Genomic DNA, 22,478 nt, shown 5'->3' with positions numbered 1-22,478 from the left:
CCTGAATACACCCTGGTACGTTGACTACATTTGCTGCCATACTGTTACTGACCCTGCCTGTCCCTTGCTACTCCTCTAAGTCTAGCCCATTTGTTAACCAACACTTTTTTTGTTTAATTCATATGTTTAATGCATAGTTTGGATGATTTTAGTATTAATAGACAATGCAGAACATTTATATATATTATAAAATAATGCAGAATCACTCAAATTAAAGGTTTAAAAGTGTTTTTAGTGGTACTGTGCATGTAGTATTACTAGTATAACTATTAAGCTGAGCTGTTTTCAGTCACACAGCATGTGTTTCCAATACTTTTACACACTCATTCAGCATTCTCTCAGCCAGAGATCATTACTGAAGAGACCCCCGTACGTGTGTGTGTGTGTGTGTGTGTAAAAGTGTGTGTTTTAGAGTGTGTGTGTGTGTGTGCGTGTGCGTGTGTGCATGTGTGTATGCTGGTGTTAATGTACAGATACATTGGTTCTGAGAACACGTACAGTATATTCATGTTTATGGGTTAAATTCATTCTTATGTATTAAACAGATTCACTTAGATTGAGATCAGCTTTCTCTCTCTCTCTCTCTCTCTCTCTCTCTCTCTCTCTCTCTCGTCCCTTTTTCCCATCCCCCTCTCTTCCTCCTCCACATGCCTTTATTGTCCACATCTGTTCTGCACTCTTCCTGCAGGTCTTCCTCTCTCTTATTCTCTCTCAGTCTGACCTGAACACGTCTTTATTTCTCTGCTTTAAATCTGTTTCAGTGTCTCTCAGACTCACATTCATGGGAGTTTCATTGTTATAAATGTAAAATATACAGAAAAAAAAAATATTCCAAAGCTTTATAAGACATAGAATCAGAAATCATATATATATATATGATTAGAACTGACAAAATATTTTATTTACGTTGATTATTACCCTAATAAAATAAAAGTAGATTAAAGTATACTATAATCATTATTATGCTATAGTGCACTAAAGTGTTCTTGTAGCTACATTATTATTAATCAGTATATTTAAAGAGTGATAAAAATGAAACAATTTTTTGCACTTATTATACTTTAATTACAGTATAAAATAGTACAAAAGTCTTACTTAATTTGTGCTAAGTGTACTTAACTGTTCTAAAATGGAACTATTTTAAATATACTTTAAATAAGTAACATTAAAACATTTAAACTACTTCATGTATTTAAACCCATATTTTAAATATACTTACAGTAAAATTATAATACATTTAATGAGTATTAGAACTGTATCACTATTTTTTATACACCAAGTATATTAAAAATGTACTAAGAATTGGTGTTAAATATATTTACATTACTAATTTACAGTACAAATATGCTTTTTGTTCCTGTATTTTGTAAGTAGCACACTTCTAGTATACCTCAGTGGGTATAAAATATATATTTCTTATACTTATACCTATATGACACTGTACTACAATGTTTAGCGTGTTACAAATTTACTTGATTTTTTAAAATGTAGTAATTTAATTTACTTTCTAAAAAGTTACATGACACATAGTATTTTAAGTGAACTACTGTAACAGTTGTTTTTAACACACTTAAAAACTAAAAATGTACAAAAATATATTTGGAAATAAGTATTTTAGAAGTATTGAATTTCATTAAACTAAAGGTGTATTTCATAGTAGTCTATTTATTAAAAAATACAATATGTTGTACTTCTTTAAAAGTATCATCAAAGTTTGCTTTCAAACATTTGATAAAAGCATAATATCAATGTACTTTTAATATATTTTAAGTAAGTATGTTTTAAGTACAATTAAGTATATATTTTTTTCACCAGGGTAGTTGATTGCAAACAAGATATGTCATGTTTAATCTGCTTCATTAAGTTAATTTAAATGATAAATTTGCACTTTATAAATTTGCAATTTACATTTTCACTCAAGAGAACTCCAGACAAACTCCAGTCCAACCAAGCTTCTTTTTATATATATTTACATATATATGTTCTGTATGTAAAATACATTCATTTCTAATATGCATATATGCAGCTGAAACACTAGAGAACAGCCAAGTGCAAAATCCCAAATTATATTATCAACATTAACATTTTAATATTTTAACATTATAGTCATTATAGCTTTTAGTAAAATGTGTTTTGGGGAGGGGGGGGGTGTAGTGCACTGTAGGACTCTGTGGGCGTGGCCTAAGCTTTTATACTTAATGGTTTTATTTTTTCCCCTAACATTACTTTTACTTTTATACTTTAAGTAGCTTTAAAACCAGTACTTTTTACACTTATACTTAAAGAGTAAAAAGCTTTGATGATCATACTCTACTACTACTCTACTACTACTACTACTACTCTACTTTCTGTAGGAGTATTATTTATATTTATACTAATATTAGAGTTTTATTAAGCTATTAAACACTTATGCTGTGCAAAATAGAAGATTTTCTACTTTTATGAGTATCCTTTTTCTTAATTTGGGAACAGCTGTTTAAATCTGTGTGTGAAAAAATATCCTTCACATTCACACACACACACACACACACACACACACACACACACACACAAACTAGACGTTACAGCAGTGTTGGGTTACTCGGAGTCAATAGAACACTGAATTCACAAGGGCTAGACAGGAAATGACCTCATGACATGAAGGGGTTCTATCTGGACACACAGAGAGAAAATAAAAAAAATGTAAAAGTTCTGGATTCAAAAATACTTAAAGTATAAAATTAAAAGTAAAAGTAATGTAAGGAGAAACAATAAAGCCATTAAGAACAAAAGCTTAGGCCACGCCCACAGAGTCTGGTGCTGGTTTCCCTCCACAGAATGGTGAGAGCAGACGAAAGAATGTTCTTCTAAAGACTGTGAGGATTTGTAGCTAACTGATTCTATTTTATTAAATATTCTTCACATTTACAGTATATACAGAGTTTGGGATGAGTTGGGGAGTTGGGGATAAGTTGGGGAGTTAGGGATGAGTTTGGGGGGTTGGAGATGAGTTGGGGAGTTGGGGATAAGTTGGGGAGTTAGGGATGAGTTTGGGGGGTTGGAGATGAGTTGGGGAGTTGGGGATAAGTTGGGGAGTTAGGGATGAGTTTGGGGGGTTGGAGATGAGTTGGGGAGTTGAGGATAAGTTGGGGAGTTAGGGATGAATTTGGGGGGTTGGAGATGAGTTGGGGAGTTGAGGATAAGTTGGGGAGTTAGGGATGAGTTTGGGGGTTGGAGATGAGTTGGGGAGTTGGGGATAAGTTGGGGAGTTAGGGATGAGTTTGGTTGTTGGAGATGAGTTGGGGAGTTGGGGAGTTAGGGATGAGTTTGGGGGTTGGAGATGAGTTGGGGAGTTGGGGATAAGTTGGGAAGTTAGGGATGAGTTTGGGGGTTGGAGATGAGTTGGGGAGTTGAGGATAAGTTTGAGATTGAAGTGATGAAGATGAGTTGGGGATAAGTTAGAGAGTTGGAGATGAGTTGGAAATGAGTTGGGGAGTTGGGGATGATTTGAGGATGAGTTGCAGAGTTGGGGATGAGTTAGGGATGAGATTGGGAGTTGGTGATGAGTTGGGGGTTTGGGAGGAGTTGGGAATGAGTTGGGCAGTTGGTGGGGAGTTGGGTATGAGGTGACAATGAGTTTGGGAGTTGTGGATGAGTTGGGGATTGGTGGGGTTGTTGGGAATGAATCAGTCAGGCAGTTGGGAAGAGTTAGGGAGTTGGAAATGAGTTGAAGGTGAGTTGGGGAGATGGGGACGAGTTAGGTATTTTGGAGGAGTTGGGGATAAGTTGGGAATGAGTTGGGGAGTTGTGAATGATTTAGGGATAAATGAGGGATGAATTGGGGATGAATTAGGGATGAGTTGTCAGAGTTGAAGAGCTGGAGATGATTTAAGGATGAGTTAGGGAGCTGGAGATGAGTTGAGGAGTTGGGGATGAGTTGAGGATGAGTTGGTTGGTTGGGTTGAGTTGGGCTGTGAAGGGTCCATCAGTTCTGTCCTTCAATTCTCTCTGAATATAGAACATCCTTCAATGAAGTAGGGACCAAGAAATAAAGCCTAGGCCTGGAAAACAGCAATAATGTCAATGAAAACAATGAAGTATGATAAATACGTTATTTGGTTTAAAAATATATTCATATATTCCATTCCCTTTTAGATGTAACACATAATTGTACATATTATTATACCAGCATATTCTCTTTATGTAAAATCAACAGCTACTTTTTTCGAAGTACAGTCAGCACTCGGGATGAGACCTCTGGGAATTTGGAGATCTGCTCTCTGTTTATTATCTGTTATCTGTAACTAATGGCGTTTAGAGCAGATCTGTATTATATCCTGATCACTGCGGTCAGGAATTCCTGAGATTTCCTGCACTTAGACAACAACAGGAAAGCCACTGACTTAAAACCCATTTGTAATGGAGTTCAGTGAGCAGATGCTGAAGTATCTGGGCTGCAGTGGAAGCTAAATTCAGCTCTGGAAGAGTTTACACTTTTTACAGACCAAACTACATACAGTACAGTACAGTAATTTTCTGTTTCAATGGAAATCAGTTTAAAAATAATTTAATTTTTGAATATTTCTAAAGGTCCATTCATCGTTTGATGATTTAATTTATTAAGGGGTTTATTAAAAGCAATCCAAACCAAAGTTAGAGACGAAAATACTGGAAACCAAACATCAGATGACAAATAAAAAAAAATATTTGAATAGTTGAATAGTTTAACTACTTCTTGTCCCATGACATTTTTATCATTTTTGAGTTGGGGAAGTGCGGATGAGTTTTGGAGTTGGGGGAGAGTTGGAGATGAGTTGGGGAAGTGCGGATGAGTTTGGGAGTTGGGGGAGAGTTGGAGATGAGTTGGGGAAGTGCGGATGAGTTTGGAAGTTGGGGGTGAGTTGGGAAAGTGGGGATAAGCTGGGGAAGTATGGATAAGTTTGAAAGTCGGGGTGAGTTAGGGATGAGTTGGGGAGGTGGGAATGAGTTGGGGAGGTAGGGATGAGTAGGGGATGAGTTGGGGATAAGTTGTGGGTGAGGTGCAGATGAGTTTGGAAGTTGGGGATGAGTTGGGGATGAGTGTGGGAGGTGGGGATGAGTTAGATATGAGTTGGGGATAAGTTGGAGATGAGTGTGGGAGGTGGGGATGAGTTGGGGAAGTGCGGATGAGTTTGGGAGTTGGGGGTGAGTTGGGAAAGTGGGGATAAGCTGGGGAAGTGATTGGGGTTGAGTTTGGGATGAGTTGGAGAGGTGGGCATAAGTAGGGGTTTAGTTTGGGAGTTGGGGATAAGTTGGAGGTGCATTTGGGAGGTGGGGATGAGTTTGGGAGTTTGGGGATGAGTTGGGGAAAGGTTGGGGAGATGGGGATGAGGTGAAGTCGTGATCATGCAACATCCATACCTCACTAATGCTCTTGTCAGTCAATGCAATTAAATCCTCACAAGGATGCTGATAGAAAGTCTATTCTCTGGACAATAGAGACAGTTACTCCAACAAAAGGACGATAAACTCATTATAATACCTTAATTACAGAAGAAAGAATGAGTGGATGAGCCAGTGTACTTTTTATCCGGAAAAATGTTTTTACAGCTCTGGAAAAAAATAAAAGAGCACTTAAAAATTATGAGTTTCTTTGATTTTACCAAATGTAAATCCTCTGGAATATAATCAAGAGGAAGATGGATGATCACAAACCATCAAACCACCAAACTGAACTGCTTGAATTTCTGTACCAGGAGTAAAGCAGCATAAAGTTATCCAAAAGCAGTGTGTAAGACTGGTGGAGGAGAACATGATGACAAGATGCATGAAAAAAAAACTGTGATTAAAAACCACCAGGGTTATTCCACCAAATATTGATTTCTGAACTCTTAAAACTTCTAATTTTCTGTAAAAACAATATTTTTATTTGTAATTTGGGAGAAATGTTGTCTGTAGTTTATAGAATAAAACAACAATGTTCATTTTACTCAAACATAAACCTATAAATAGCAAAATCAGAGAAACTGATTCAGAAACTGAAGTGCTCTCTTCATTTTTTCCAGAGCTGTATATGGTGTAACAGAGGAAGAGTGATTTCTCTCTGATTTCTGCTCTGTACTCACATTTATACACAACAGGCTGTGTAATTAATATGTCCGTCCACCCACACACCCACACACACACACACACACACACACACACAGTAAGGAGGTCCTCTTCCCACGGCCTGGCGTGGAGCCTGAGAGGAATGTGGGCTGAGAATGTGTCTCTGGGCTGCTGGTGTTCCCCTGAACCCACTCACTCTTCAGAACCCTCAGGAGACCCCCATATCCCAACTGTGTGTGTGTGTGTGTGTGTGTGTTGTTAGGAGACTGATGTCCACATCTGGCCAGTGAGAGATTTTAGAGTTTGGGATTTCCTTAAACACGAGACCAAAAATCAGTTAATTACTAAATAATATGGTTTATTTAAAACATACCCAAATACTGTGTGATTTACTGCTGCCAAAACGCTAAATGATTAAAACTAGACTAAATACAACTAATAATAACAAAATGAATAAATAAATGACTAAAACTAGACGAAAACTAATAATAACTAAATGACTAAATGACTAAAACTAAAATACAACTAATAATAACTAAATGACCAAATTTATAAATAAATGACTAAAACTAGACGAAAACTAATAATAACAAATAATACAACAAATAAACTAAATGACTAAAACTAAACTAAACCAAATAATAACTAAATGACTAACTAAATAACAAACTAGAATAAAACTAATAGCTAAATGAGTTAAACTAGATTACAAGTAATAACTAAATGACTAAAACTACAGTAGAACTAATAATAACTAAATGAATAAAACTAGAATACAATATATAATAATTAAATGACTAAAACAAGAATACAAATAATAATAACTCTAAAATTAATAATAACTAAATGACTAACGAAATAACTAAAACTAGAATACAACTAATAAATAAATGACTAAAACTAGCTTAAAACTAATAACTAAATGACTAAAACTAGACTAAAACTAACAACTAAATGAATAATGACTAACTAAATCACTAAAACTAAACTAAACCAAATAATAAATGACTAAGCAAATAACAAACTAGAATAAAACTAACAACTAAATGACTAAAACTAGAATACAACTAATAATAACAAAATGAATAAATAAGTGACTAAAACTAGTATAAAACTAATAACTTAATGACTAAAACTGGAATACAACTAATAATAACTAAATGACTAACTAAATTACTAAAAATAAAATAAAACAAATAATAACTAAATGACTACAAAAAATAACAAACTAAAATAAAACTATTAACTAAATGACTAAAACTAGAATACAACTGATGACTAAATGCTTAACTAAATAACTAAAACTATACTAAAACTAATAATATCTAAATACCTAAAACTAGAATACAAATAATAAGTAAATGACTAAAACTAGAATACAACTAATAATAACGAAATGAATAAATAAATGACTAAAACTAGACGAAAACTAATAATAACTTAATTAATAAACTAAACTAAAACAAATAATATTTAAATAACTAAATGAATAAAACTAGAATACAACTAATAATAACACTAAAATTAATAATAACTAAATGACTAACTAAATAACTAAAACGAGAATACAACTAATAATAACTAAATAATTAAAACTATATTAATAATAAAAATATCTATAAATAACTAAAAAAAGAATACAAATAATAACTAAATGACTAAAACAAATAATATTTAAATGAATAAAACTAGACTACAGCTAATATATATATATATATATATATATATATATATATATATATATATATATATATATATATATATATATATATAATAGTATATGTAGGGCACAGCTTCCACCTAAAAGCTTCAGATTCAGAGCCCCAACCGTTCATAGTCTTAAATGATTTACTAAATGAAGGTAGTTTTAAGGTTGTTTTAGTCTGTGATCCTGTTAATAGAAGAGAGAATGGGAGACACAGCAGGGACACAATAGACATACATGAGACAAAAACAAGGTGCAGTAGTGGTGGGGGAGAAATAAGATATATAAATGGAAATAAAAAGAAATAAGATATATAATATAAAAGAGTGGGAGACACTATGACCGTTTCTGGGGACACTGTGATCTGTGTTCTTGTCTGTACTTGTGTTCTTGTGTACGGTGGCCGAGAAAGCCCAGCGCAGTGCAAATTGAAAAGCGCTGCAAAAGCACAAAACACATCCATCAAAATTACAACACAGGCGCAGCAAATAGAAAAACGCGCTGCAACTAGAAAAACGCGCTGCAAATAGAAAAACGCGCTGCAAATAGAACCACAACACAACGGAAGTGAGTCACAACACAACGGAATTTTCCCGGGGGACCTTAAAAGATACTGTACCAGCTAAGCTGCGTCTTCAGTAACGTCTCGGACTTCACTATGTGTACAAAGGACAATAAGTGGCAAACAAGGCGTTTTGTGAAGCAGAACTTTTAATAAACATAACTTACTTTTCAGAAGCTTGTTTGCCACTTATTGTCCTTTGTATACAGCTGGTACAGCATCTTTTAAGGTCCCCCGGGAAAATTCCGTTGTGTTGTGACTCACTTCCGTTGTGTTGTGGTTCTATTTGCAGCGCGTTTTTCTATTTGCAGCGCGTTTTTCTATTTGCAGCGCGTTTTTCTATTTGCTGCGCCTGTGTTGTAATTTTGATGGATGTGTTTTGTGCTTTTGCAGCGCTTTTCAATTTGCACTGCGCTGGGCTTTCTCGGCCACCGTACTTGTGTACTCGGGAAACGTCATCAGTCGCAGCCCAAGTACTGTTCCATTCAGAAGATCACAGTTTGCCAAGTACACAACTAATACCCGGATGTGTTCTTGCTCCTCCCACTTTATCGAGGATGCATGGAAGGTGACTTGTGTGAACTTCTCACAGCCCGATAACCCAGAATGCACCTCGCAGCAGTATCAGAGTAATGCAGGAGGAGAAGGTACATACCTGTAAGCACCTGTACGTTTTTAAAACAGTACTGCTGTGTGCTAAAACAATGTTTTAAGTTAATTTTAGGCGAGAATGTGGGGGTTTAGACTTCAGATATGTGGTTTATTTGTTAAGAAAGCGGCTAGGTGAAAATGTGCTCCTGTGTTTTATGAACAACGCTTTCTGCTCCTCTAAGAGGGTGACGTCATCAAGTACACAGCTGGTCCAATTCCAGAACAGGAGTCGCTAAATGACGCCAACACCTAATTTGCATAATACATGTTATTGAAGATGTAAAGGATTAAGGTTGTGGGAGTAAAAAGAGGGTAAAAAAACATCCTAAATATGTTAGAAATGTTATAAATAAACAACATCTGTTGCTTTTTAAATAGGCCGTCACCTTTTTACAGTAACTTCATTTTACGTGAATTACATAAATTAGTTTTTTGCCGTGTTCTTATAAGAGCAGCAGTTAGCAAGTGTTAATTTACGTTTTTTTAGGGTTTTTTTTTACGTTTTCTTTATTTTTAAACCTACCATAGACAAATTGTTCAATGGTTCAATAGATATTTAGCTTTTTATAAAGAGGCAGACACTGTGGAGGAGGTGAGTGACAGCTGAATGTGGTGAATGACTGAGACTGTGTGAGTTAAATTCAATATTTTTTTTCATTTTACACTGAAGACAGTTATATTTACATCCTGATCTGTAAATACGGGGCGGGGTCAGTCAGCGGTGGCTGTGGGCACGGTGTTGGTGGAGCGGTGTGTGAGTGTTGTGGGCGGGGCTCACGGCAGGAGCCGCTGCAGCGCGGCTGAAGAGAGCGTGTGTTCATCTCAGAGTCGCCAAAAGTCTCCAATAACACCGCAAAAACTCGCTATATTTGTCGGTAGTCGCTAAAGGGGCTGAAAATTGGGCTGCTCTCACTGACGCGACTCAGGGATTATGTCACACGCAGCACCGTGCGCAGTGACCTAGTGCCTGTAAATTTAATGATCCAATAAAGGTAATTTAAAAACCAGGACGTTTCCTCACTTTTTGAAAAAAAAAAAAAAAACCCGGGACGCCCGTGACAGGACGTGAAATACGGACATGGAATGGGACATGTTCCACCCAATATTAGAAACAGGTGTATTTGTCCCCCCCAAAAATGATATTGTTTCGCTCAGATCAGCTGTACAATTAATGAGGAGACAGACCGGACCAATCATGGAGCCGGTTCAGGTATTAAGTCCCGCCTCTCAGTAGAAACAGCCAATCAGCATGCTGGTTTTGCGGCGCTCAGTGTGCTGGTGGGGGAAGCCCCTCCCTCGCTGTGAGATTTAGCAGCGGGATCGGGCTGCAGCAGCTTCAGCTGATTTTAAAGCAGATCTGGATATACGGAGATTTTTCTAAAAAGGTAACGATAGGCTAACCACTTCAACTGTGATGATATGTTTCTGATAGCTGGTTAAAAATACACATCTCTGAATCAGCACACAGTTTAAACCCACTGTGATTAATAAACTGCAGCTGTGTTAGTGAGTTATCTTAACTTTGGAATTAGTTAGATTGGGAGTCAAGGTTAAAGAAAAAAATAAACTATATATGTAATGTTCAACGTGCCCTGTACCTGATCAGCTAATCACTATTTCATTTTCAAACTGTGTTTATTAATTTATTAAGGACTTTTTGTGAGCTATAATGAACGAAAAAAGAGTGGAGAAAATGTAAATATACAGAATTGACATGCCAATACATAATAATAATAATAATAATAATAATAATAATAATAATAACCAAATCTGTTATATTATTTTAAATATTAGGTGATAACTGATCATTTTTGTCATATGTATATAATTCAGACATTGCATGCATAATTTTTTCTAACAACAGTAACTGTAAAGTGGAGTAACATGTTTAGGTTGTAAAATCACCTTTACTTGGATGTAACTAATAATAAACAAAATACAGAAAAAAATGATTATTTGTGATTAAAAGTAATTTCCACAAATGTTGTTCTAGGAAACTATAGGGTGGCAAATATCGAGCCCGCTCCTACACCCTTGTACTTGTGTATTGAGAAACGGCCTGTATGTACAATACAACAAGAACACAATAGACATACGTGAGACGGAAGACAATAGTGCAATATTGATGGTGATTGAGATGGAATGACAGTATAAACAGAACCCGTATAACAGTAGTGCAAATATGGTATATAGCTTAAGGCTGGTAAAGTGAATGAGCCTGTCATGAGCCTCCTGGCAAACCAACATGGATACCATAGCAACACCTTAGCAACCACCTATCAACACCTTACCAACTATTTAGTTTAAATTTTGCAACTTTACATACAGCAAGAAAGCTGTGTTTCATATTTGGGTGCAGTTTCTTTATTCCAGACCTGTAAAATTGTCTTCTTGGCTATTAATTACCCATGCCATGTTGAATTGCTTGTATTGTAAAATAATAATGCAGTTCAATAATCTGGTGATCAGCGTAAGATTGGGACTTCTAGATTTTAGGAAAGGAGGATTTCTTACGGTGTAGCACAGCAATAAAACACTTGTAACCAAAAATAATGTAATTAGGGGCAGGACCGATATAGATAGGCTAGTGCCATCTTAACTCTTGCATTTAGTACTTAGATAGAGTGCAGTTTTGTTTGGGAGTAGTGTAATCTGTGCAATAATTTGTATTGAATTAACTGATTTAACTTGAATTTACACAGAAAAAACAGGAGAGTTGTTACTCTCAAAGTGTAATTTTAACTAATTCAGATTTAAATGGTGTTCAGTGTTGGAGTTATTTGACAGAGTTGAATATTTCAGTGTTAATCCCACTAAACCCCAACTCCACAGAGATTTAATGAAACTCCTCCCAGTTAAACACATTATTTGCATAATGGGTGTGTCCCCCAGACAAGCTAGTTATCTTAAAAAGCCAGCTTAATGTATTATAAATTAATATATATATAACCAGCTAGTTAAGCTAGTTAATTATTAAATAGCTAGCTAGTTAGCTAGCCAACTTACAATTAAGGTGGAATGGGAAATTTGACAAACCAGTTTTAATTTCACTGCTACATTTTATTTGTTATTAACTTAAAAACAATTCTAAAAAGAGTAGTTTACCACAATAAAGACAGCTTAATGTTTTATAATTTAATATACTTTAAAATGGTGCCTGACAGAAAAGCTAAGCTAATTAACACAATCAACAGCTAGCTAGTTAGCTAGCCAAATTACATTTAAGGTATAATAGGAAAACTGACAAACCAATTTTAGTCTCACAGCTACATTTTATTTGTTATTAAATTAAAAACAATTCTAAAAAGAGTGGTTTACCACAATAAAGCCAGCTTAATGTTTTATAATTTTATATATTTTAAAGCAGCGCCTGACAAAAATGCTAAGCTATCTAAAGCTAGTTAGACAGATAACAGCTAGTATTTCAACAGGGTCTTATACAAAGTATATCTAGCTTTTGTGTAGCTACTGTACACTTGCAAAAATATATTTTAAAAGATTATTCTATGAAATTAGTATTTAAATTGATTTTATTACCTGAATGGCCTTTAAACCACTCAATAAAATGGCTTCCTGATTCTTCTGTCAGGCTGTGGAGGAGTGTGGAAGGAGCCTAAACTAAACTTATAAGGACAAGGAAAATAAACAGAAATAAATAAATTGGGAAATACATTAATGCAGAAATAAATAGTTATGTAAATAAATAAACAAATGAATCAAAGGAAAAATTAAACAATGTTAATAAAGAAACCCATAAATAACAAATTATTAATATATTTATTTTTATATTAATTATAATTATGCTTTACAGTTTTAATCACCATATTACTTTTGAGAGATTTACTTTTTACTTTTTTTATTTATTTATTTTTAATTTTGGCAGTTTTGGTCCTCCATAGGTCGCTATCATATAAACCCAAACTAAAACGCTCCCATCTCCTTCACTTCCTTTATTATGCCTACATTCAGAGTTGCCAGGTTGGCGGTTTTTCCGCCAAACTTTGCTTGTTTGAAAATCCAGTTGCGGGTGAAAATTCAGGGGGCTGGGTGCGTTTTTTGGGCTACATTAACAAAAAAAAAAAAAAAAAAAAAAAAAAAATATATATATATAATTTAACCAGAAATCACTAGAAGATGAAACAATGTTAAAGAGGAAAGAAGAGAGTTCAGGAGGGGGCAAGAACAATAAAGAGTAAGTAAAAGCTATTAAATGTTGACTGGGCGCGTTATATTAGACGTTCATATTAACTGCTGCCAAAAATCTCTATTAAACGTAAAGTTACATTACAAAGAAACACGTAAGAAGTGTGTTCAGTACAAAATATATGTGTTATATATGTCATATAATTCAGACATTGCACACATATGTTTTTCTAATAACAGTAAATGTAATGTGGAGTAACATGTTTAGGTTGTAAAGTCAGCTTTAGTTGGATTTAACTAAGAATAAACAGAAGTACAGAAAAAAACAGATGTATTTTGGAGTGAAAATAGACTGTGGATGGAGGGTAAGACAGTAATGAGCATCAGGATGCACAGGGTAACTGTGCTAATAGTGTATTTGGTTGGAACTGGAAACAAAGAAAAGTGATGTCCAGCCCAGTGTATGTGAGTGTGTGTGTGTGTGTGTAATCTGCACCAGATGACCACTAGTGAAGTTAGAGAGGTTGCAGTGGGCGGACGTTTCCTCCCTCTCTCTCTCTCTCTCTCTCTCTCTCTCTCTCTTTCTCTTTCTCTCTTTCTCTCAGTTTCCTCTGCAGCTGGATCTGCGGGGCGGCTCGCGCGCTCAGTCCGGTCGCAGCTGGATCTCGGTAGAGGAATGTCCTCTGCACCGTCCCGGGAATGGCCGCGCGCGCGCTCACCGTCCTCCTTCTGTCCGCCGCCGCCGCGCTCCGCCTCGCGCCGGCCGATCCGCACCCTCCCTGCCCCGAGCCCTGCGAGTGCGGGCGCGCGACGCCCCCGCAGCCCTTACTGCACGTCCTGTGTGCCAACCGGGGTCTGCGCGCCGTGCCGAGCGCGCTCCCGGTGGAGAGCGCGCGCCTCGTGCGCGTCCTGAGCCTGGCGGGCAACTTCATCAGCGACGTGGGCGCGCGCGACCTGGCTCACTACCGCCGCCTGGCGAGTCTCAACCTGCAGTTCAACCGCATCGGAAGGGTGCACCCGCGCGCGTTCGCGAGGCTCCATGAGCTGCGCGAGCTGTACCTCGGACACAACCTCCTCGCAGCGCTGACCCCGCGTATGCTCCGCCCACTGACGCAGCTCTCTGTCCTTTACATCAACAACAACATCATCGAGGAGCTGGAGCCTGGCGCCTTCGGAAGCCTGGAGCACGTGACGCGCCTGCGGCTGGAGTCCAACCGTCTGCTGCGCGTGTACCCCGCCACCTTCGCCAATCTCACGCGCCTGCACTTCCTCAACCTCTCCGACAACCTGCAGACGGAGCTGCGGGACAGCAGCGTGTTCGCGGGCCTCGCTGCACTCAGGACACTGCTGCTTGCACGTAACCGCATCGTGCACGTGAGTACTGGCATTTTCCGGGACCTGGAGAGTCTTGAGACGCTGTCGCTAAGCGGGAACGGGATCATACAGATTGAGTCTCATGCTCTGGAGGGACTCTCGAACCTCAGGGAGCTTGCACTTGACCGCAACGCTCTGACTGAGGTACCTGCAGAATTGCTGGACCCACTCGTGCACCTTGAGAACCTCGATTTGGGTGGGAACCAGATTGTGCACGTGCACGAGGATGCTTTCAAAAACCTGGCGCGACTTCGTGTGCTAACGCTACGCCAGAACCGCCTCACAAGGCTGGAGGGCGGCACGCTGGCGGGGAACACTGGGTTACGTACACTGGACCTGCGTGGAAATGAGTGGAGGTGCGGTTGCCAGGTGGAGGCGCTGAGGAGTCAAGTGGGTGGAGGAGGTAAAGATGGAGGAGAGACAGAGGTACAGTGCTACGATGGAAAGCTTGAGGAGCAAGTGGAAGAGGTGGAGCCTGAGGAATGGTGCACAGCAGCAGCTGGTGCACCAGAGAAGGAGGTGATGGAGGAAGTTGTGGTGAAAGAGGAAGTGTTTGCGAAAGAAGTAAAGGAAGTATTAGATGAGGAGGTGCTAGAGGAAGTGGTGGTGAAAGAGGAAGTGGTGGAGGAGGTGCTGGAAGAGCGTGGGAAGGCCAGCGCCCTCAAGGGAACACTGGCGACCAACACTGTTCCCCTAGCAACGGAGGACGCCTGTCTCTTTAACCGTCATCACATCGACAACGTCACAGCGGATGACATCACAGACACCACGGCAACCGTCCGATGGAGTGCGCAAGGGTGGGGCAACAAACTTTCGCTGCACTTCCGCGTTTTCTTCGACCGGCTGGGCAGCTCCACGCGATTCCCACGCTACGCCCACGCCGACGGTACGAACAGAGAGCTAACTTTACGGGAGCTCCGCCCAAACTCCGCCTACATGGCATGTGTGGAGAGTATTGTGGGCGGGGCTTCGTGTCACATGGCCTCGCGGGAGCACTGCACGGGCTTCGTGACTGGGACAGATGGAGGTGGCGCTCAAGAGGTGGGGGCGTGGCACATGGCTACGGCAGCTCTAGCGGTGAGCGTGCTGCTAGTGGTACTACTGGGAGGGGCGGGGCTTGTGCACACTTTCAAAAAAAGAAGGAGGACAAGGAGTAACAGGATGAAAGGTGGGGGGAGGGGGTACTCATACTCGGCTCGCACGCCCTTCCGTAGCGCCATGGTTACAGCGTGCGCGTCGTCGGAGTTCAGCGCGTACCGTAGCGGCCGCTCGCTGGCCGAGGACGGGGACCTGATCCAGTTTACAGGGGAGCGGCTCTACAGCGCCCCCCTCGGGTCCAGAGAGGGGGACGCCACCGTGCCGAGGTTCTCCGACTAGCAGCGGTGTGTGATAGAATGAGTGAGTGTGTGTACAGCTGTGTGCAAAAGTTTTGGCACCCCTCTCTGGGGTGTGATGTCAGTGGGAAATCCCTTTATTTTAAATTACGTTAATCTCACACGCGCCACGTGAACCGCATGACTCAGGTCACGTGTGCTTTACAAGCTGCTGAGAAGCTTTTAGCTGCCTTTTAGATGTAGACGTACACGTACCATCAAATAGGCGAAAATTCTGGCAATAGTGGTGCCAGAAAAATAAATAAATAAATAAAATAAGTGTTGTTTTCTGCTACCCCTGCTGACAGAAAATGACCTTTTTATAGTTATAAACTGTGTTTGACAACAATATAACAGCATAACAATTGTGCACAGAAAATGTTGCATTTTTTTAATTCAAATCATTTTTTTGTTTATTATTTTACAGTTAGTTTGGTGAAATAAAAAAAATGGTATGTTATGTATTTAACATAAGATATTTTGCTAGTTTGCTATTAAATGCATTAAGATCGTGCCATTAATAATTCGCTCCTGAATGGTTGCTATATTAATATAAACTGGTTTTATATTAAATTTGTCAAGGTCAACGGCCAACATAGACCTAAACACAGCACTAAGCTGAAGCTCAGTTATAAAGTTATATGAAAAAAACAGGTTTTTAATTACGAAAGAACAAACAAACGTTGTTGTACAGAAACAAATGCATGTTAACTGTGTGATGTCAGTGTTCTCAAAAGAAACTGTGTGAAAATGTGGCCAGAAAGCAGAGAATTTTGTTAAAAATAATTTTAGACATTTAATTAAAAAAAAAATTTTTTTTGTTTTTTTGTTATTTTTTAAGTTAATCAAATCTAATGTGAATCATCAAGTACATAAATTACATAAATGCTGTTTGTAAAGATTTAGGTTTTTAAACAACAGTGTAAGTAATTCAGCCAGGGGTACCCAAACTTTTGCACTGCTAGGTTTTTACGATGTGTGTGTGTGTGTGTGTGTAATTAGGTAGACAGTGAATAGCATGAATATACTGAATGTAGACTGTAATTGTACAACATTGTGCCTCACAATTAGCCCAAACATTAAGACTATATATACACTCATAGAGGCCGGGCAGCTGGGAACAGTGGGAGTGCAGTGTGAACAAGAAGCAGTGTGTGTGTGTGTGTGTGTGTGTGTTAATGTGTTTGTGTGTTTGTGTGTGTGTGTGGTTATGCTTGGCAATACTTCAGGGGTGCTAAAAAGCCTAGGCTGTGTTCCAATTGTGCATTCATTACTACTACTAGCTAGTATTTGAGTAGTTAATTTGTAGTATAGATATGAATTTGACTGATTTGATTTATACTTACTTTCTTTACTATTAAAAAATGATGAGTTTCTTTGATTTTACCAAATTGAAAATCTCTGGAATATAATCAAGAGGAAGGTGGATGATCACAAACCATCAAACCACCAAACTGAACTGCTTGAATTTTTGCACCAGGAGTAAAGCAGCATAAAGTTATCCAAAAGCAGTGTGTAAGACTGGTGGAGGAGAACATGATGCCAACCAGGGTTATTCCACCAAATATTGATTTCTGAACTCTTAAAACTTTATGAATATGAACTTCTCAGTCAGACTCACTAAAGTTGCTGCTTTATACAGCGTATCACAGATTCACAGCATTGTATTAATATTCCATTGTGAGATGCTGCCCTGTGATTCCCACCCCTAGTGCATAGTATATACTGGGTAGTATTTGTAGTGTGTCGTGCACAATTGGGACCCAGCCATAAAGTTCACTTTAAAAGCACATTTGTAATTTGTAATATTTTTATACCAGCTGCTGGATGGCATCATGTTACTTTTTTATGTATGATAATAATGTATTTTATATGTACCATTGTTTTAATTTTGTAACAGTATTTTTAAAATAAACAGCCTGTCATTAATCACAAATCTTGTATAATGAAAAATGTTTTAATCAGATGCATTTTTCTTTTGCATTGCTGTGTGTGTGTGTGCGTGTGTGTGCATTTGCACATCTGTGTCAGCAATGGGTGGAGCCTAAAGTAGCTAAATAATGCATTCATTTAAAAATCTCTACAAACATTTAGACATGCATCAACTATTTGTCCAAATTTTAAACTTATTATTTCACTTTTAAATTAAAAACTCAAAAAAGTTTAAGCAATATTGTTTGTTTGTATTGATTATTTGTATTGATTTTAATAACATATGGTGTTTTCAGAGGCCTAAATAGGCGTCGCTGCCTAATTATAAACAAGGTTGTGCGTTTTGAACAGATAATGGGTGATTTATTAATCTAAGTTAATCAGATTTTAAACTGTACAATTAAGTAGATTTATTTCTGAGTAGCAAATTAATGAATGCATACCTGGTATAGATTTAAAAGCTCCCTGTAATGAACATTAATGAACATAAAAATCGTCTTTTTGGCCTAAACCATCTGGGAAAATTGGAAGTAAAAAAAAAAAAAAAAAAACGGACCAGAAGCTGAACTTCATCTAGATTTTTCATTCAGATTTCCGTTCCACCTTAAATGCTTACTGCAGTAACACACAGACAGTTTAGTTTCCCTCAAAATACTAAAAAAAAACTTTATTCTCTTGCAATATTGTAATTTTAATCTCATAATCTAACAATTTTAATCTTGTAATATTATGACTTTATTCTCGAAGTGAATTGTTTTTATTTTTTAAGAGTGGCCATATAAAAACAGTAATATTGCGCAATATTACGAGATTAAAATCCTAATATTACAAGATTAAGGTCATAATATTAGAGAAGAATATAGTTGTAGCTGCTTGGGCTGCAGTTTAAGAGCGCTGATCTGTTACAGGGCTGCTGTGATTATCATCAGTTATCTACATTTCTAAGCTGTCGATTATACAGTAAATACAGTAGTGGTACAGTTCAATAACATTTAATAGGTAATAAAGTGTCCAGATTTTGACTTGGACTGCATGTGTGTTACTGCACTAAGCATTTAAGGTGGAATAGAAATCCGAATAAGACGCTGGTAAAAAAAATCTAAATCAAGTTCGGCTTCTGGATCAGCAAATTAAAAGAGGAAATACAAGCTGTTATTTGTTTCATAAACAAAATAATGAATTATTTTTTTTATTTTCAGATTTGGATTCTCAATTAATAAATTAAAAGAATGAAATGAACAATACACAGATTTCAAGACATGCTCAGTTAATGCATTGCTACCCATGCTTATCGCTGTCCAAAAATGAAATAAGCATAAATAAATAAATGCACATATAAATGAAGAAATAAATAAATATATAAATCAATAAATAAGAAATGCATTTATTAATTTATTTATTTACCTATACAATTATTTATGCGTGTATTTATTTATTTGTTAATATATTTATTTATTAATTAATTTATATGTGCATTTATTTATATATTTATTTACTTGTTTCAACGTTTATTTATTTATATCTTTATTTATTTATACATTTATATGTGCATTTATTTATATATTTATTTACTTGTTTCAACGTTTATTTATTTATATCTTTATTTATTTATACATTTATATGTGCATTTATACGGAGCCCGGGAGGGGCCGTGGATAAAAAAAACAATTAAATCGAGTGAACGATGTAGCAGTTCGTGCTCACGTTTTCTTTAATTCGAGTGAACGATTTGCAATTCGTGCTCACGATTTCTTTAATTCGTGCGCACGATTTCTGTAATTCGAGTGAACGATTTCTGTAATTCCTGCTCACGTTTTTATGCAATAAGACAATAAGCTGGGAGGGAAAGGAGCATTTTCTCTCTTGATCTGTTACAGGGGTGCAGTGATGATAATCAGTTATCTACCTTTATAACCTGCTGATATTAATGCACTAGTGTTACAGTTAGATGTACAGTACAGTGAGCAGATTTTGCCTGGTGGTGGAATCTCTACAGCGCGTGGGGGAGAGCCGTCCGCGGCACGGGTTCCCTGGCCGCGAGCGCAGGTCTTCACGGAGCTTATTTACCAACAATATAGACAAATATAGTCAATTCCAGTCATGATTAAAGGAAACAAACATTACTAATGCAGGATAACTGTGTGTTATTAAAACCAGATCAAAACAAAGTTATAATGCAATGTGGAACTGTTTATAATTTCTTATTTTCAACAATAGTATAACGTAAAGAAGTATAATTATATAAATATACAGCTATAAGACTTAGGTCCAAATGTACACTGTAAAAGTTAATAAAGATAATACAAAATTAATGCAAGGTGTGACAGTTGTCTATGAATGGCTCATATAAGAGCTGCTTTAAATATGTAACACTATATAAAATCAAAATAGCTGGTCTAAAATACTATTAATACAATGTATTAAGATATTTAGTAAATAGGCATTTAATATAATAATTTGGATCAATTTGATAATTTATTCCAATATGTTTCCTAAAATAATTAAGTTTCTATATCTGATGAAATGTCCTGAATATCTGCTTATTCTCAAATCACAGTGTCCTGCCCAGAAACATGCCACAAGCTTCAAATAAAAAAAAATATAATAATTATAAACTTCTTAAATGTATATTTTCTGAATTATGTGTTTATTTATTATACAAATTATTAAAATATAGATTAAATCTATCATAAAAGTAATAATGATGTAACCAGATTTAAGAAGGTGTGCATTTCCTTGGAGGCTGGCTGAATGTTATTTAGAAATTAATAAACACATTTGCACATTGCATTATAACTTTGTTTTGATCTGGTTTTAATAACACACAGTTGTCCTGCATCAGTAAAATGTTTGTTTCCTTTATTCATGACTGGAATTGACTGTATTTGTCTACATTGTTGGTAAATAAGCTCCGTGAAGACCTGCGCGCGCGGCAGGTGTCTGGCGGCGGGGGAACCGATGCCGCGGACGGCTCTCCCCCACGCGCTGTAGAGATTCCACCACCAGGCAAAATCTGCTCACTGTACTGTACATCTAACTGTAACACTAGTGCATTAATAACAGCAGGTTATAAAGGTAGATAACTGATTATCATTACTGCACCCCTGTAACAGATCAAGAGAGAAAATGCTCCTTTCCCTCCGAGCTTCTTGTCTTATTGCGCATAAAAACGTGAGCACGAATTACAGAAATCGTTCACTCGAATTACAGAAATCGTGCGCACGAATTACAGAAATCGTGAGCACGAATTAAAGAAATCGTGAGCACGAATTGCAAATCGTTCACTCGAATTAAAGAAAACGTGAGCACGAACTGCTACATCGTTCACTCGATTTAATTATTTTTTTTATCCACGGCCCCTCCCGGGCTCCGTACATTTATTTATTTATACTTATGTCATTTTCGGTCCTCCGAAATCACACTGCTGTGGGATGTGATATGAACTGTGTCCAGAAGGGGGCAGTGTTCTTTCACAAACAGCTTCTATACAGAGAACAGTAATAAGAACTGTTTTCTTATGGGATTTAATGCATTAAAAACAAATAATGTATATTTAGAATTATGCATATGTATGCAACATGCTAATTTTATGCTAAGACAGATTTAAAAATATGATGTTTTGTTAGAAAAATAAGCTATATAGAAAAACATGGGTTTACATTGTTTAGTAAACAAACAAAAAAAGCAGTTAACTGGAATTCAGGCTTTCAGTTAACAGCTGTGCTGAACTCATCAAGAGTTAATTACTTGAATTTCTTGTCTCTTAATAAAGTGTTTGAGAGCATCAGTTAAAGTAAAGTAGTGAAGAGGTAGAGTTACAGGTATACAGTGAATAGTGAATATTTCAGTAATGTTCTAATCCAGATTATCTCTTGTGAAAATAAAGTATACTTTAATTATGCTGAAATAGGACTTATTTTCGAACTACCAATTTGTATTTAGATACCGCTTGTTTGTACTTAAAATAATATAAATTTGCACTAAATTTATACTGAGTATACTGGTCATATGTTATTGTCGCCACTATTTAATACAATTTAAATATATTTGTGTGAGCTGTGTCCAACTGTACATTAAAAACATATTAAAAGTGTGATTAAAATATAGATTTAACATCACATTCATTTTGAGGAGTGTATAAAAACTTGGAAAAACAAAACAAAAAAAAATCTCACTATGGCTAGGATCAGCTGTTAAAAGTTATTTTACCTACACTAAATTAACTAAAGTAAACTTTTTAAGTATAATTTTAACACATAAAAGGTCGGGTTTAATTTGTCAACAGAAAATTAATGTTTTAGTAAAAAAAATTCACTGAAGTACAGTTTTATTGCAGAAATATCGCCTCCTATGGACACATTTAGAAAAAATAAAGGTTTATCATAAAAAAAGCACAGTTTCGTAAAATAATACTAAGCCTACATTTTTATTAAGTACATCACCAGTATAAAATCAGCACAGGCAAATAAAGTATATTTTTTATAGTATACTAAAATACAGATTAAGCAGGTAAAAATGTAAGTATATTGCTGACATAATAAATAAAATAATTATTTATTATTTATTATAAAAAAATAATTAATAAAAAGTATGCTAAATATCTAACATTGATTATATTCACAAAGTAGAAAAAGTATACTTTTATTATTCCGCATATAGATAAAGTACACTA

General features: G+C 36.6%; 2 protein-coding genes across 6 annotated transcripts in view; both read left to right on the top strand.

Annotated features, from left to right (window-relative positions):
- wu:fc38h03 (acetylcholinesterase collagenic tail peptide) overlaps positions 1 to 22,478 on the top strand; it is a 761,412-nt gene that overhangs the window by 81,320 nt on the left and 657,614 nt on the right. The window lies entirely within an intron of this gene.
- On the top strand, positions 13,527 to 18,041 carry tril (TLR4 interactor with leucine-rich repeats). The gene has a single exon (XM_007239866.4). It carries the CDS (start codon positions 13,827 to 13,829, stop codon positions 15,876 to 15,878), a length of 2,052 nt encoding a protein of 683 aa, XP_007239928.3. The 5' UTR covers positions 13,527 to 13,826; the 3' UTR covers positions 15,879 to 18,041.

The sequence above is a fragment of the Astyanax mexicanus genome, chromosome 3 (assembly GCF_023375975.1).
Source record: "Astyanax mexicanus isolate ESR-SI-001 chromosome 3, AstMex3_surface, whole genome shotgun sequence".
In the NCBI taxonomy this organism is placed as follows: Eukaryota; Metazoa; Chordata; class Actinopteri; order Characiformes; family Acestrorhamphidae; genus Astyanax; species Astyanax mexicanus.
The sequence above is the reverse complement of the archived record's forward strand: the minus strand, read 5'-3'. Positions and strand labels throughout refer to the sequence as shown.

Coding starts and splice junctions, on each gene's coding strand:
- tril (XM_007239866.4), top strand. CDS start 13,827: ATGGCCGCGCGCGCGCTCACCGTCCTCCTTCTGTCCGCCGCCGCCGCG.